The following is a 16,062-nucleotide window of genomic DNA, read 5'->3' as shown; positions in this document are numbered from 1 at the left end:
TATATCGCGCGGACAGAAAAGAAACAAAGTGGAAATCTTTACAGCACATCGAGCGATAGGCTCAGATAACGCTCAGCCAATAAAGGAATTTTGGTTTAAAGTTTAGATTCAGACTAGGTTCAACTTCAAACTAGGTTCAGATGCAGTAGTTAAATGAGGCATTACAAGTGATTGAACTCACAGATTATCGTATATTTCCAGTGTAACACTATTGACAATAATACTAAAAATAACGCGCCTGTTACATTTTGTATACGTGCGTAGTATTACGGTTAACACTTTCCACAGTGTAGTCTAGGTATTAGTTTGTCACACTATTATACAACTAACAAAGACACATTGTGTCACACAAAATTAATGTTTCACAAATCAAAGTTAGAAATTCTGTTAATACTCAACTAATTAGACACTGACTCACCGTCGAATCCTACGCAACCACAGTTTGATAACACATTACTGTTGGGTTATCTGTCATTGGGAAAGTGTGATTAGTTTGTGCCACCTGCACTGTAAGGTAAGATAGAGATAGATTCTGTTAATACTCAACTAATTAGACACTAACTCACCGTCGAATCCTACGCAACCACAGTTTGATAACACATTACTGTTGGGTTATCTGTCATTGGGAAAGTGTGATTAGTTTGTGCCACCTGTACTGTAAGGTAAGATAGAGATAGATTCTGTTAATACTCAACTAATTAGACACTGACTCACCGTCGAATCCTACGCAACCACAGTTTGATAACACATTACTGTTGGGTTATCTGTCATTGGGAAAGTGTGATTAGTTTGTGCCACCTGCACTGTAAGGTAAGATGGATTCTGTTAATACTCAACTAATTAGACACTGACTCACCGTCGAATCCTACGCAACCACAGTTTGATAACACATTACTGTTGGGTTATCTGTCATTAGGAAACTGTGATTAGTTTGTGCCAGCTGTACTGCTGTAAGGTAAGATAGAGATAGATTCTGATAATACTCAACTAATTAGACACTGACTCACCGTCGAATCCTACGCAACCACAGTTTGATAACACATTACTGTTGGGTTATCTGTCATTGGGAAAGTGTGATTAGTTTGTGCCACCTGCACTGTAAGGTAAGATGGATTCTGTTAATACTCAACTAATTAGACACTGACTCACCGTCGAATCCTACGCAACCACAGTTTGATAACACATTACTGTTGGGTTATCTGTCATTAGGAAACTGTGATTAGTTTGTGCCAGCCTGTACTGCTGTAAGGTAAGATGGATTCTGTTAATACTCAACTAATTAAACAATGACTCACCGTCGAATCCTACGCAACCACAGTTTGGTAACACATTACTGTTGTGTTATCTCTCATTGGGAAACTGTGATTAGTTTGTGCCAGCTGCACTGCTGTAAGGTAAGATGGATTCTGTTAATACTCAACTAATTAAACACTGACTCACCGTCGAATCCTACGCAACCACAGTTTGGTAACACATTACTGTTGGGTTATCTCTCATTGGGAAACTGTGATTAGTTTGTGCCAGCTGCACTGCTGTAAGGTAAGATGGATTCTGTTAATACTCAACTAATTAGACACTGACTCACCGTCGAATCCTACGCAACCACAGTTTGGTAACACATTACTGTTGGGTTATCTCTCATTGGGAAACTGTGATTAGTTTGTGCCACCTGCACTGCTGTAAGGTAAGATAGATTCTGTTAATACTCAACTACTTAGACACTGACTCACCGTCGAATCCTACGTAACTAGATTTAGGTAACACACTGATGTTGGGTTATGTTTCAATGTGAAACTGTGATTAGTTTGTGCCACCTGCACTGCTGTAAGGTAAGATAGATTCTGTTAATACTCAACTAATTAGACACTGACTCACCGTCGAATCCTACGCAACCACAGTTTGGTAACACATTACTGTTGGGTTATCTCTCATTGGGAAACTGTGATTAGTTTGTGCCACCTGCACTGCTGTAAGGTAACATGGATTCTGTTAATACTCAACTAATTAGACACTAACTCACCGTCGAATCCTACGCAACTAGATTTAGGTAACACACTAATGTTGGGTTATTTTTCAATGGGAAACTGTTATTTGTTTGTGTTAGCTGCACTGCCATAAGGAAAGATAGATTCTCCTACATCAGTGTTGATATAACCGATAAATTGGCAATAAGTTATATAAATTACTGCTTCGGAATATTTTTCTGCCAAACCAAAGAGTTAATACAATTAATGTAGGATTAGAAAAGTACCTAAGATTTTGTTTCACATGAAATCCATTTATTTGTCCATATTAAATATTTTACTATTTCAAATATCCGGTTCTAATTATTGGAGTTTTTTAATTTTAAGTCGATTTAAATATTTTATGAAGAAAGTTGGTGGAAAGATAATATTTGTGGATCTTATTATCTTTAGTAATGGTTTCCAGCTTTCTAATCCATTGGGTTTCAAATAAGGTAACAATGGAGATTTCATTGTGAGAGAGAATAGAAGATAAAACTAAATTAAGTTTCCTCTAATGATCATTTAAACAGTCATGAGTTATAAAAATAGTGATTCTTAAACACAATTAAAATATAAAATTGATGAAAATAGCAAATTTCCATTTTAAGAGGCGATCTTGAGTTTAAGCCTTTAAGAACAAGTTAAAGTAAGAACCCTTATACAATTATATTTTCCGTTGTAAAGTTCTTCGATGTTGCTTATTAAAAATATGATTATTACATACCCACAATTTTTATAGTTTTTATATACTGTTGTCATAAGTTAATAAAAACACAACCACGAACTCTTTAGTACTTTTGTAAATATCTCCAAGTATACACTTTACAGTAAACTAAAAGTTTTGTGTTTTATTCTTATGTTTAAAAAGATATATTTTCCATAATTATAAATAAAAAAGGAATAGTTTAAGAGCGTTTGATTTTGTTCATTGTTGTTATTAGTTAAAATTTGCGACAGATGCACTACAATAGGTTCTTAAAAAGACATTTTATTGAATAAAAAGAAATGCCAAGCAAAAAATTGTAGTCAATAAAACTGAAAATGTCTTAATTTGGACATATGGACGTATGGACACATGAGAAAAAAACCATATTTTCCGAAAATACCTTACAAATATTAAGACATGTAATATTAAGATATGCCATTTTATGATGGTAATTTTTGGAACATCATCTACAGTAGATAAAATAGCGTTCACAAATGTCACGTGATTCGTGCCTCGTTAAATTCTCGGTAGAAACTAGCCAGCACTCGTACTGTAATTCACTTTAAAATAGTACATTATAGCTCTTATTACGTAAACCTCTAGCCCTAGTTGCGTAAACCTCTATTACAATACCCGGGTGGATACTGAAGTAGAGCTTTACCATATCTAGTAATATAAATATGTCATCACTTATTATTATACTTACATTGTGTAACAAAAGCCAGCCGACCTCTGAGAGATGTCTGCAAGTGTTTTGCCTCTGATCGGCGCCATCGCTCTTCCCCTGGGTGGCGGCCAACTCGTGGACTATATCGTGGGCAGTGGAAGAAGTGCCTGGTCTCAGGTATGTCCTCTTCTCGTTATTGTTATTTTAACAAGGTAGGAATACGCCATACCACATGTCGCGTAACAGGATTCGTTAAAGTGGTCACTCAGAATTTCAAATCAGCTCGTTTTATTTTTGAGATGCCCTGCGGACAGACGGACAGACTTACAATCATACAGAACATACAATTTTATATTCCCCTGGCGTAGTAAAGAAAATTTTGCGAAATTTCTGAGTGATAGGCTTCAATGACGCTGAACCAAATCCCATGGATGGATATGAACTATCATAGAATCATCCTTGTCTATCCATATATCGGGTTTCACGCAAAATTTAAAGTCTACAGATCACAACTTTCATGACATATCTTGTGGATAGTCAGGCTATATTTATTACTATGTCACATGTTAAAATTTCATACGGTTGTGTTCAGTTTGCTTACAAATTTATTTACTCTGCGATGTTCTTGGAGCCATAAGTGTAATGTAAAAGTGGTCATTCAGAAAAATCCCATAGAATGACTTTCACCATCATCAAACTGTGTGTTGTCTATATAGAAATGAAGTTTTATGAAACATTTCAAGTCTATAGTCAGTTCGTTTTCTAGATATCTTAGGGACAGACAGACATGACATTTTTTCAGCCTCTCCAGTAATAGGCTTCGCTGACGCTCAGCCATTGAAATTTTGGCATGTAACTTATCCTTCCTATGTGCCCAATAATCTACAGTAGCCATTAATCGATACTTCTTATATTACCTTAAAACAAATTTATTTACGGTTAATCTTTTATAGGTATATATTATTATAAAGAATAATAATCAATTAACCATTCAAAATTCTACACTAAACTATGCAATAAGGTTTTGTTTGGACAATATCTCGATTACTATCATTAAACTATCTTGAAGGATCAATAATGTATAAAATATTAAAAAGAATTAGCAAAATAAAATACAATAGGAGAGTACAAAAGTAAGCCATTAACACAACATGCAACAACTTCACAACATTTCTTAATGGTTTACATTGTACATAGTACCTGAAAATTGTACGAACAACTCTCATGTACCGTTCTGGTGCAAGAGTAAACAGTAAGTGATATTTCAGTCGAGTTACATAACTGTTCAAACTTCCAATTCTGACGCCTTATCTAGCCACTGATGTCACATCAGACAAGGACGTTGTACATATTGGTCGTCTAGTAAGACTTAGAACTTTTGCTTCCACAAAGTAACTGAAAATAAATATAATGAAAAATATACTTTATATAGATATTCTATTTTATTTATTGATCTCGGTTAGGAAAGTATTAGATCAACGGCACACAACACTTATACTTATACTAATATTCATACTTATTATATAACCTTATATTACATATATATATGTGTAATTATGAATTATGTACATGCACAATAGAGTTGAAAATAATTGGACATATAACGTATTCTATAGTAAAAGTGTCTATTGTTCATTAAAATATTTCAGATTCGTTTAAAAAAAACATTAGATATTTCTCTATTCCTAAAATAAGGATAGGAGAAACTAAAAAAAGTCATCACAATAGTGTGCCCTAATGTATAAAAAAGCAAAATGTGCAAGATGTTTGAAAGTCTAAATTCCCTCTAAGAATTGTAACCACTTTAATGTTCCTGTACAAAGTCTGAACTTTGAAAACAAAACCCCTCTTTCTAAAATATAGATTTTAATATTGAATTACTAGCTATGTGTATGATATGGTTAAAATTGTTGAAACAGTTATCTTTAAAGTTATGTTTTATACATAAACACATTTCACTTACTTTGAAAATATAAAACACAATACTTTAATGCAATGATATACAATAGCATAGATGTTTGCTTTTTCCCTTTACATTTCAAATTATGAACACTGATAAACCTGTCTCTTAACTCTTAACCCTCCGATGGTTTATTGCCGACGCGTCGCAGCATTAACGTAACTGCGGTGGTTCATTGCCGATGCGTCGTCAATTGTTTATTTTCAATATTTCATGTGTCCTTCTTTCTCTAAACATGTTGTATTTGGTATCGTTAAAAACAGCTGATTTCGCTCTTCATTTAGTGAACATTCTATGCTCCTGACGGTGACTAGACAAAAATATTACAATACAAAACTACCAGCTGTTCGCGCCGTCGTTGTTTACATGCGCTCTCGCGGTCACGTTGACTAGTTGAGGTTAGTATTGTGTTCATAGTGATTGAAAATGGATAATTTACATACAAGTGAGATTGACAGAGAGTTTAGATAATCATCTAATTGATTCGAGTGATGGTGAAAGTGACATTGGAGCTGAAGATGTGCCTTCGGACTTTGATTTTACTGGATTTTTCGTCTGGAAGTGAAGAGGAGTACGTTCCGGATATTGATGAAATGGAAAACTTCAGATAGGGAAGATGTGACTAATGATCCTCCAAGCCCTTTGATGCCTAGGCCTACTACCCCTCAAAACATTCCTGTTTTGACTCCTTGGTTTACGAGCATATCCACCTGAGCCAGAATTAGATATAGGCCCAAATTTTAGAGTGAGACAACCAGGTCCTAGGCATACCTTACCCAGAAACAGACCACCCATCTCCTATGCATTGCTATTTTTTACTGCTAATTTTTGGATTACTGTTTGTTGACCAAACTAATAAGTATGCTAATAAAATTATTGAAAGAAAAAGAAACTCTGGCACGATGAAACGGTTTAGTAGGATTAAAAAATGGTTTGACGTGTCACACACTGAAATGAAAAAGTTTTTTTCTCTGTTGATAAACATGGGTTTGAATGGTGACAGTACTAAAGCCTAGGAGGGCTTTTTGGGACACAAGGCGTTCTCAACACAATTCCTTCTTTTCCAAAACAATGGATGTAAACAGATTTGAATTAATTTTGTCTAACTTTCACCTTACAGCTAGAGAAGGAGTTCGCAAAGGTGAGCCGGGCTATGATCCTTGGATCAAAGTAAGATTTTTCTTGGATCATTTCAACAGTATTTTTAAAAAATTATTTCATCCTTGGCAAAATGTTTGCATTGACGAAAGTCTTATAGGTATGAAAAACAGATGCCCATTTATTATGTACATGCCAAATAAAAAAACACAAACAATATGGCATAAAAAAAATTTGAGTGTTGCGACAGCCAAACAAATTATGTACATCACATTGAGCTTTATAGTGGAAAAGATTAATTTAGCAACTGAGAATGACCAGCCTTTTACAGAAAGAGTTATATTTGAGGTCATGGAAAAAAGTGCATTGCTAGATAAAGGTTCATCACTTATTTACTGATAACTTTTATACTAAAATACCACTAGCTCGCAAACTCATGGATAGAAATACCTACCTAACAGGAACTATAAATATTAGGTCTAAATATTTACCAGAAACTGTGAAAAAAGCCAAGTTACCTGCTAGGGAAAGTTTATATTTCAGGCAAGGAGATGTGTTAGTTGTAAACTTTAGACAAACAGCAACGCGAAAAACCTGTCATTCTCATTTCTACGGCTACCCATGCTGAAGATAAAGTGTAGTGCAGAGTAAAAAACTAATATTAGAGGGGTAAAGCCTATTGTTATTCACAAGTACAATCAGTATATGGGTGGTGTGGATGCCAGTGATAAGGCAGTGTACCATAAACTCCTGCAACCGCCACACTACAAAATATTGGGAAAAAGATTTTTTTCAACATCATTGACATTGCTCTCTTCAATGCGTACGTGCTTTACAAACTAAACACGGACAAGCCTATGCAACGCAAGAGATTTTATAATTAGTGTAGTGGAATCTTTGGCAGCAATCGAAGAAGATCCTGTGCATGCTCCTGGTCCTGCTGGAGATGGAAGCCATAAACTTGATAAATTGCCCGGAAAGTCAGAGTGTGGACTTGTGTGGTTTTGCAAACCACTGAAAAAAAAGGGGGAGGTCCAGGTTCTGGTGTCCAGGTTGTAATTGTGGAGTCCACAGGGAGTGCTACCACCAACTACAACACTTCTGGAGACCCAAGAAGGGAGGTAGGAAAAGTGCAGCACCTGGCAGTGGGAGTTCGTCAGAATGAACGGTTTCCAACAACGTGCACATATTTACTTTTTTGTACATATATTTTTTTTGTTTTTGTAAATAAGTTCATAAAAGTTGATATTTTCTTATTCAGTAATACACTGGTGTTAAACTGGCTATTTCAGAAATACTAAAAAGTGTTTAGTTTTTATTTTGTAAGAGTGAAAGGTAAAACGTTTTTTTTACATTTTGCAATTCTTCTTCTTCTCTCCAGAAATGAACAATGACAAATACATGGTAAGTAATTTTTTTTTTATAATTCTTTAGAATTTCCTGAACAAAATGATATATAATACTGCTTACCCAAATAAAAAAATATATTTTTTGGAATTTTTTAAAAAACGTCTGCAGAATGCACAAAATAGGCTGAACCACCAGGTATAATACAGTGAACCATTGGAGGGTTAAAAATAAGTTCATGTACCTATGTAACAAATTTTAATTATTGCACTGGTAATATAGTATGATTGGTTAGCATAATTTCGATTCAGAAGCAGTCGATGTCGATGTCCTACACAATTCCAATCGGTTTGAGACAAGAATAAATACTCCCTCCCATCAGGCGTTGCTTGTTCCACCGTTCCGCCACTACCAGTGTTTAGTTTTGCAATGCACTAGCATGAGTATTACTAGTTATTAAAGTTTAGTTTAGTAGACTATCAATAAATAAGTAAAAATGTCAATTTATTTCACCCATGTGTAACATTCAAAATACACTTCAACGTGTTTGTTTGTTTAGTTAGTCCGTCATATGTTTGTGTTATTCCTGTGCTAACCTAATTGTAATTTGGTGCTGTGTTATATACATATACATAATAATTAAGCATCTTTTTTGTGAAATTATAATGCCAATGCCTATTGTTTAACGTTGTAAGGCATTGAAAGCGCCATCCTGGAGACCTCCAGCGGTAGCTTTCCCAATCATCTGGTCTTCCCTCTACTGTGGGATGGGCTACGCTTCCTACTTGGTTTGGAGTGAGGGTGGAGGGTTCACTGGTGAGTCAGAGCAGCCGTGTATTCAGTTTTTGTATTGTGGGCTATTCGCTGAGTACCTCAATGTGGCCCATGTCTCGTCACAGTAAATCTGTTCTAAATCAGTTATTTATTATTCGATTTAATTAATGTTGGTGTCATTAGATTTGTGATAATACCCTCTAAAACTGTTATTCATGTCACTTTTGAGAAAATTGCTGCATTTTAAGATATTTAAGGTTTAAAATTTTAATGGCCTCCATTTTGAAAATACTAAAAATAATTTTATGATAATCTTCTCATTAATTCGCCTTGTCATAAAAATTTTAACCAAATTTGGTTGAATTAACCTGATTATTTTTTAAGATATTAGTTTTTTTATAAAAAAACATACAGACAGAAAGATTGGAAACTACGCATCAGATACCCATGTTCATGTGGTGAAATATATTTGTCTTGACCTGAGCAATAATGTGGTATACCTTTGTCCAGAGAATTACGGGACAACCTGTACAAGTACTTGGTATCAATAAAAAACTCTTACATGTGCCTTTTGTGATTTTGAAATAAATCTGGCTACGAGACTCTGCCTCAGGGACATCCAATATCATTATCATCAATAATATTCAATATTAACCTAATGAGAGCATTTTTTTTAGATTCAAAGAGCTGATTACTAAAACACACAGGCAGTTATTCTTAGACATCTTAATATCAGCTGATTTCTTTATGTTGGCTTACGCTAGTATTATACAACATTAATATTAAGATGAGAATGTTTTGCATTTCCCAATCCAGGAGTCGAGAGTCAATTTGCACAGTGTACGCGCAAGACCTGTGTTTTCTTTAAATCAATAGAAGAACTATTTCTAAGAAATGAATGTCCTTATCGATTCTAAGATTAGCCTGATTGTTTGCTCTTGGACTATTAGTATTTCTTGTATTGTTTTACATGCGCGATATACATATAAGAAGTATTTAATTGTATGTTAACACATAACGTAGCTATGGTAGAAAGAGTCGATTCAATTGAATTTTGACTGTAGCTTCAGTTGACCTTCCTTTTATTGCAGTGTCTGGTATCTGACGCTATCTCAGACTTGACTCCTGGAATTTGGAGTGATGTTCGTCTGAATAGAAACAAATAAAGCCGACGATGAAGAAGCTCAAAACGAAACATCTACATCGTTTCGACATTAGAGACACCTGTCACTGGGGCTAAACTCAAAATTCAATTGGTTGTATGTGTTTAAACACGAAACCAGTAAGTATTTACACAGTATATCCGCAGATTATTTTGCTCTATTAGGACAGGAAGCTGAGAAATTGCACTTAGTCCTAAAGGCCTTTGAGTTGCTTCCGTAGTCACAGGGTATTCCGGATAGGTAAGGTTGGGGGTAGGGGATGCCTCCTGTCGAGATCCATTAGCAAGGGTTTGGTTATTAATCTCAGACACTGTTCCTTCAAGAAGGAGAAGCCGGCTCTAGCTCTGTACCAGCCTCTCTAGACGAAGCAGGCGGGGGGTGGCACACACTTATGTCTAGGCTAGCAACAGCCCTTAACATTTTGGGAGCCCTACCAACTCCAATAGTCACATCCTGCAATAGACTAGACTTGCCGATCTGTCCTTGCACCCCAATATTTCGACATGTGTGGTTAGAGATGTGCTGCTTCTATAACCCATTAGGTTGCTCAGATTTGGGTGATTCATAGGGTGTTGTTGTACCCAGTGTGGGTTCCACTGGAAGGTGAAATACTCAGAAGTGGATCTCCCTTGGGTATTTCCAGCTTACAAGTAGTTGGTTGCATGTAACTTTTATAAAACAATAAATATTCGAAAAGTATACAGAATATTAGAAGTAATTAATTATATGTAAAACCTATATAAATTTTCGTACTAGCGAAAACATAGAAGAACGGAAAAGTTGAATAGAATAAAATGGAACATAATTATTTCTTTATTGAGATGAAATTTGGACCATAAGGTCCTTTCTTACATTTAAATTCTTAAAAAAAGAATCTTAATAGTACAAAACAAGGCTTATCTAACTAAAACTTACTAACACAATATTCCATTTACACAGCTACGATTCAAAGAGTAGTCCCGCCGCGCCGCTCGCCACGATTATCCGGACCACGAATCTTCGTCTCAGCTCCGCCACAAACCGTTCCCGGTTCTCAATTTGTTTGACAGGATCTGGTAAAAAGTTCCATAATCTACAGGCAGTGACGGTGAAGGATCGGTTACAGGTTGTGGTTTTGTGTATGGGAATACTCCAATATATAAGTAATTCAGGAAAACCTTTCAAAAGTTTTTAAAATTTGAACAAAAACCGCTGTTCAACGTTTAACGTAATCCAATAATCCGCCGATAAAACAGGGGTTTCAAAGTTGGGAACGTTCATGTATAGTAATTAATGTACAGATACGTCAGTGCAATAAAATAGCCCCTTCACTATACTCATATGTTGAAAGGATCAAACGCAACTATGACAGGATGGCGTCAAAAGATACAATTATTCATATGGCTTCCATCGGATGTAAGCACATTACTTGCATTAAACTATGAATAATATTGCAGCTTTAATAAAATTACTAGTCAATAATCATTATTGACCATTAAGCCACGCCTATACCACGACTTCGTTTCACAGGGGACGGGCGTAGAGCTGTAGACTTTGACGTTGAGTTACTGAGGTTAGTGTAACTAGGACCAGTCAGTAGAATTTGCTAGTTTTTGCTAGAGCTAAAAGTGTGTTTGAGTGTTTCATAGACGCTGTGTAGTCTACATAGAGATCGTGCTCTAAGAGCTAGAATCGGTTCAAAGTCAAGGAGTTTAAGGAAGGCTATTCTTGTAACATCCTAATGTGAGGAAGGTTGGGAATTATTGATGTCAGTTTATTGCTACACAATACAATTGACTACATAAATCATTTTACTATTACTATCGTCATAATTTACAGGATGGGTTTTCACTACTGTATCAAGAATAGAAAAACTTTCTTGCAAATCAGGAATGTAACTACAAACACGTAATTGGACCATTTGTTGCAGGACATGCCAAGTTACCTCTGGCCATGTACTGTCTGCAGCTAGGCTTGAACTTCGCTTGGACGCCCATATTCTTTTCAATGCGCAGTTTAAAAGGGGTAAGTTTGAAGATGTGTATCGCTAAAAAACAACGCTTTCATCATTTTGATATTTTGTAAAATAAAACATTTTTGTAATAAAGGATGAATAAACAACCATGCAATACAATAACAAAGTCAGTCATGAAATAGTAAAATATCATGTTAAATCAAACGATTTATATTTTTTTTTTAGATGACTGGTGGCATTATTACTAGTATTGTAAATATGAAGGAGAGTAGCGATTTTAATTTAATTAACAGGTGTTATTTACAACACTTAACACATGGTTTGGTTCACGCAAAATTTATAAGCTTCGCATATTGATACATTGACAAACACTTCTTCTTTGGGAATGCTCAGATAGAAAACCGAGCCTGTGTTTCTTTTGTTATCTAAATAAGTCTCTGGGAAAGCAAAACATGGTCATATAGGACGGAAAATAAAAAAAGTTTGACAAATCAAATTAGTTTTGTGTAGTAAATAATCCCAAACATTATATTTTTGTTTGGTTAATTATATACGTATATAAATTATGAAAACATTTTTTTTAATAATCTAAAGCAAGCCTAAACCCATGTACAGTATAAATTAAAAAAAAAAAAATGAACAAGGGAGTGTAGTATATTTTTGGCAATTTTTATGTTTATTGATTAACGTGTAATACATTAATAAAACGATAGTATATAATATATATATATATATAATATAATATATATATATATAATATAATATATATATATATATATATATATATATATATATATATATATATATATATAATATATATATATATATATATATACTTTTTACCAGTTTTACGTTAATAATAGCTACATTTTCTACATTATTTTTGTACAAATTGTCAATAACTACTTTGATAAAAGAATATACAGAAATGATTTTCGTATAGATATAGATAAATACTTTCTTCTGTTTATTTATTCAATTAAGATTTATTCACTTTAAAAGTAGATGCCACAAGATATAGTCACGTACAAAGTTTTAAAGTCACCCCCACTATGATGAGTTTCGGAGACATGTACAAATCTAGTTATTATAATAAAAAATACACTTTTATACACGCAAAGCTATACTGAACTAATTACTAACTTGACATGATTATTTATACGTTTTGAGAAAATAATTCTCATAGTAGTACAGTGGATAACATTTCTCTGTGGATTAAATTTAAAATTACTATGTATACATTATTCATCTAATTATTCTTCCTCTGATTGTAGGAAAATATTTATAGCAATAGAATACTTTGTTTACTAGCAGTTACCCGCGGCATCAGCCGCAAGTTCCCGTGCAATAATCGGGATGTTATAGACATATCCTCTTCAAATAATTGGTGTTCACTGGAAGTTATTCCAATATCCAAATGGAATTTTAAAATTAATGAATTAATATTAACTTTAAAGTGTAGTGTTTCGAGCCATTGAAATTGGAGATTGAAAAAATTTAATAAACAATCATGACATAAACTCGAATTTCCGAGCAAAACTGCATGATATTTCATTGTAACGACCAAACATAAGATTAACATTGGATCTTAGTAAGCCCTAGAGCTAGAGGATCTTAGTAAGATCTAGAGGATAAGAGAGTATGACTAATAGTGTTAGATACTGAAAATTTACGTATAAAATCAAGGAATTCTTGGAGTTATATACCTTCTATTATTATATACAGGTGAAACATAAATGTAACATAGGTTCTAAATGTTATAATATAAACCACGAAAACAGTTATGAGTATAGAGTAAAATAAATTAATTTCTGTGAAATAAATGGTATTATGTATGTAATTAATCCAAAATTAGGTTTCATACTTTCTCACATTAACTAAGACACAACCGCTTTCAGCATCACTACCAATTTAAGATTTATTGCCACACTTACAAATTATACCACAGAACGATTAAAGACTTTAACTCCCTTTCATTTTTCTAACCACCCTAAGGATGATCCTACCCAATAACATAGTCTCGTGTTGTCCAGGCCCTGATCGACATTGCCTTGCTGGATGTGGCTGTAGTAGGAACCACGTACCTCTTCTACCAGGTGACACCGATGGCCGGCTACCTCATGATGCCGTACCTCGCATGGCTAACAGCAGCTACCGCTCTCAACTATGCCATATGGAGGGACAACCCCGCCCCCTCAGACCTCAGCAAGGGCGACTAGCGACTTCTTGCATCTCAGTGACGTGCCAACACAGCAATCACTCAACGCCAACTTTGAGATTCCTAGTGAACTCGACTACTTATAAAAAGTTCTGGTAGAAAGTTATGATTCAAATAATTTGTGATCAATATTTTGACGACATTTTTAAAAACTTTTAGGACTATTAACGTTTCAAATTTATTTGCAAGTTTTTTAGGAAGTTTCCTAAGTCACATTTGAAAAACATGTAATACAGACTCGTTACAAAATGTAATAGACTCATTCATACACAAATTCATTACCACTCCATCTGCCCTCCAAGACCCACCCCAACTAACCCATCTCTGACATCTTTTCTAGAAATCGAGCTTTCAGTTTCGACTCGCAACTGACTTAATATTTCTAAAAGAATTCCATGCTAGGCAAGCAGTAATGAAAATGATTTTTTAAATTGAGGTTCCATGGAATAAGAAGCAAAGGGGGTTTATAGTAAACTAAGACTACAATTATATAAATTCATGCACAACATTACCACCTGAACTGTAGAAGTTTAACATAAGCGAGATTACCACCTGACCTCAAGAAGCGGTAACATAAGCAAGATTACCAGCTGATTCGTAGAAGCCATAACATAAGCAAGACTACAACTTGACCTGTGGAAGCCGCAACATAAGCGAGATTATCACCTGACCTGTACAAGCAGTAACACAGTATTTACAACTGTTCTTTGAGTGCTAGTTAGGGCCTTTTTATATGGGGTATTTTTTATGGTGTATTTTTTAACACTTTTACCAACGGAAGCCAAATGTCTTATAACCATGATCACGACGACAAAATCGTAGAATAAATAATTTTGTAAACAAACAGTACATTAGTAAAATCATATAAAGTTTTTGCTTGGGAGAAAGTAAAATATAAGTTAGACTTGAACATATTCGTACAGCATCAGCGAAGCCTTTTACCCGGCGCTTAGTGTGTCGTACTCATACGTTCACTAGTTAACAATGTATCATTTGTTGGAGAATTTTATTACTTTCTCCAACGTGTTGATATGTGTGTAGAATATCATACCTATTTTTATTAATACATATGGACAGTATGTGAGAATGCAGGAAAATTAAAAATTATTTAAAATAAACAAAACTGCCCTTTTCGAAAATGTACGGTACCTATTTTGTAATCAAAGAGAGCGTAGTACCAAACTAAGGGCTGTCATGGATTAACCGATAAATATCAGATTACAGCCATGAAGTGTAAAAATTATATAAGCAGTAAAATATGAGCAAATGCAAGAATGGATTGAATATAATATAAAAAATATTTTCTTAAATGAGAAAGAAATTAAAAGAAAATGAGAAGTTCAAATTTTATCTTGCTTACCGAGATATTTAATAGTCTTATCGTGTTTGGTAAAGCGAGTAATATAGTAAGTATTAAAATAATTAAATAGTATTAATCTGCAATCCGCACTGATTGTCTACGGGGATTTCCCCTTTAAAAGATTGCTTAGGCAATACCATTGGGGTAGAAAGAAGTATGATGTTATATAAGAATTGATTCATTCATAGTTGACTCATATACCTTGACATACATTTAGTATGTATTTTAATAACCTTTAACAGTTTATATATGTTGATTAAAGCAGTTGATATAACCATTCGTTAAAGAGAATCAACAATGAAACAGCAGCAATGTCACGTGACGTTCAGCACATTAGTGCGTATTTGTAGGTAATTGTGCTGTCCGGCTGCAATTTGCTGAGTACACTTCAGTATGTATAAGCCGATTATTGGGTGATTACCGACCCACCATGCATACACTCGTCATATTTACAATGATGTTGTGCAACTTCTCATCATCAATAATGATTACATAACAATGCGAAAAACATCCTTTGTTTTTGGTGATGGAAAATTTGAATAGATAATAGGATTTTGGATATTTACAAAACGTTAAGATGTATTGCTCAACGTTTCGAGGATTGAAATCCACCCTCTTCATCAGGTAAGATCGTTATCCCACTTTCCCATGCGCTGGTGTGACGTGTGGTTGTGCTCTTGACTTATCGTAGTCGTGACTTGTGCTCGTGCATTTCATTCTGTTCTGTGACTATACCTGAGACCATTTTCTCCTGTGTGGACTCCAAGCAGTTTTCAGGTTGTCTAATATTTGTTTCTCTTTAATTTTCC

General features: G+C 34.5%; 1 protein-coding gene across 4 annotated transcripts; it reads left to right on the top strand.

Annotated features, from left to right (window-relative positions):
* The first annotated feature begins 807 nt into the window (after window positions 1–807).
* LOC124358891 (translocator protein-like) lies at window positions 808–14,659 on the top strand. 4 transcript variants are annotated; one of them, XM_046811136.1, is made up of 5 exons: window positions 808–955; window positions 3,434–3,556; window positions 8,480–8,600; window positions 11,631–11,725; window positions 13,709–14,659. In XM_046811136.1, the coding sequence occupies exons 2-5, from the start codon at window positions 3,452–3,454 to the stop codon at window positions 13,892–13,894; spliced, it is 507 nt and encodes a 168-aa protein (XP_046667092.1). In that variant the 5' UTR covers window positions 808–955; window positions 3,434–3,451; the 3' UTR covers window positions 13,895–14,659. The 4 variants fall into 4 exon arrangements, with proteins under 4 accessions (XP_046667092.1, XP_046667094.1, XP_046667091.1 ...); XM_046811138.1 differs by lacking the exon at window positions 808–955 and adding an exon at window positions 1,067–1,103; XM_046811135.1 differs by lacking the exon at window positions 808–955 and adding an exon at window positions 1,429–1,829 and having other exon boundaries at window positions 13,709–14,658.
* The last annotated feature ends 1,403 nt before the right edge of the window (window positions 14,660–16,062 follow it).

Source organism: Homalodisca vitripennis, chromosome 4 (genome assembly GCF_021130785.1).
Source record: "Homalodisca vitripennis isolate AUS2020 chromosome 4, UT_GWSS_2.1, whole genome shotgun sequence".
Taxonomy (NCBI): Eukaryota; Metazoa; Arthropoda; class Insecta; order Hemiptera; family Cicadellidae; genus Homalodisca; species Homalodisca vitripennis.
The sequence above is the reverse complement of the archived record's forward strand: the minus strand, read 5'-3'. Positions and strand labels throughout refer to the sequence as shown.

What these genes read in the sequence shown, in the direction of transcription:
- LOC124358891 (XM_046811136.1), top strand. Translation starts at nt 3,452, where the DNA reads ATGTCTGCAAGTGTTTTGCCTCTGATCGGCGCCATCGCTCTTCCCCTG. An exon ending in GAAGAAGTGCCTGGTCTCAG is followed by an intron (nt 3,557 to 8,479) that starts GTATGTCCTCTT and finishes TAACGTTGTAAG; the next exon opens with GCATTGAAAGCGCCATCCTG. An exon ending in TGAGGGTGGAGGGTTCACTG is followed by an intron (nt 8,601 to 11,630) that starts GTGAGTCAGAGC and finishes CATTTGTTGCAG; the next exon opens with GACATGCCAAGTTACCTCTG.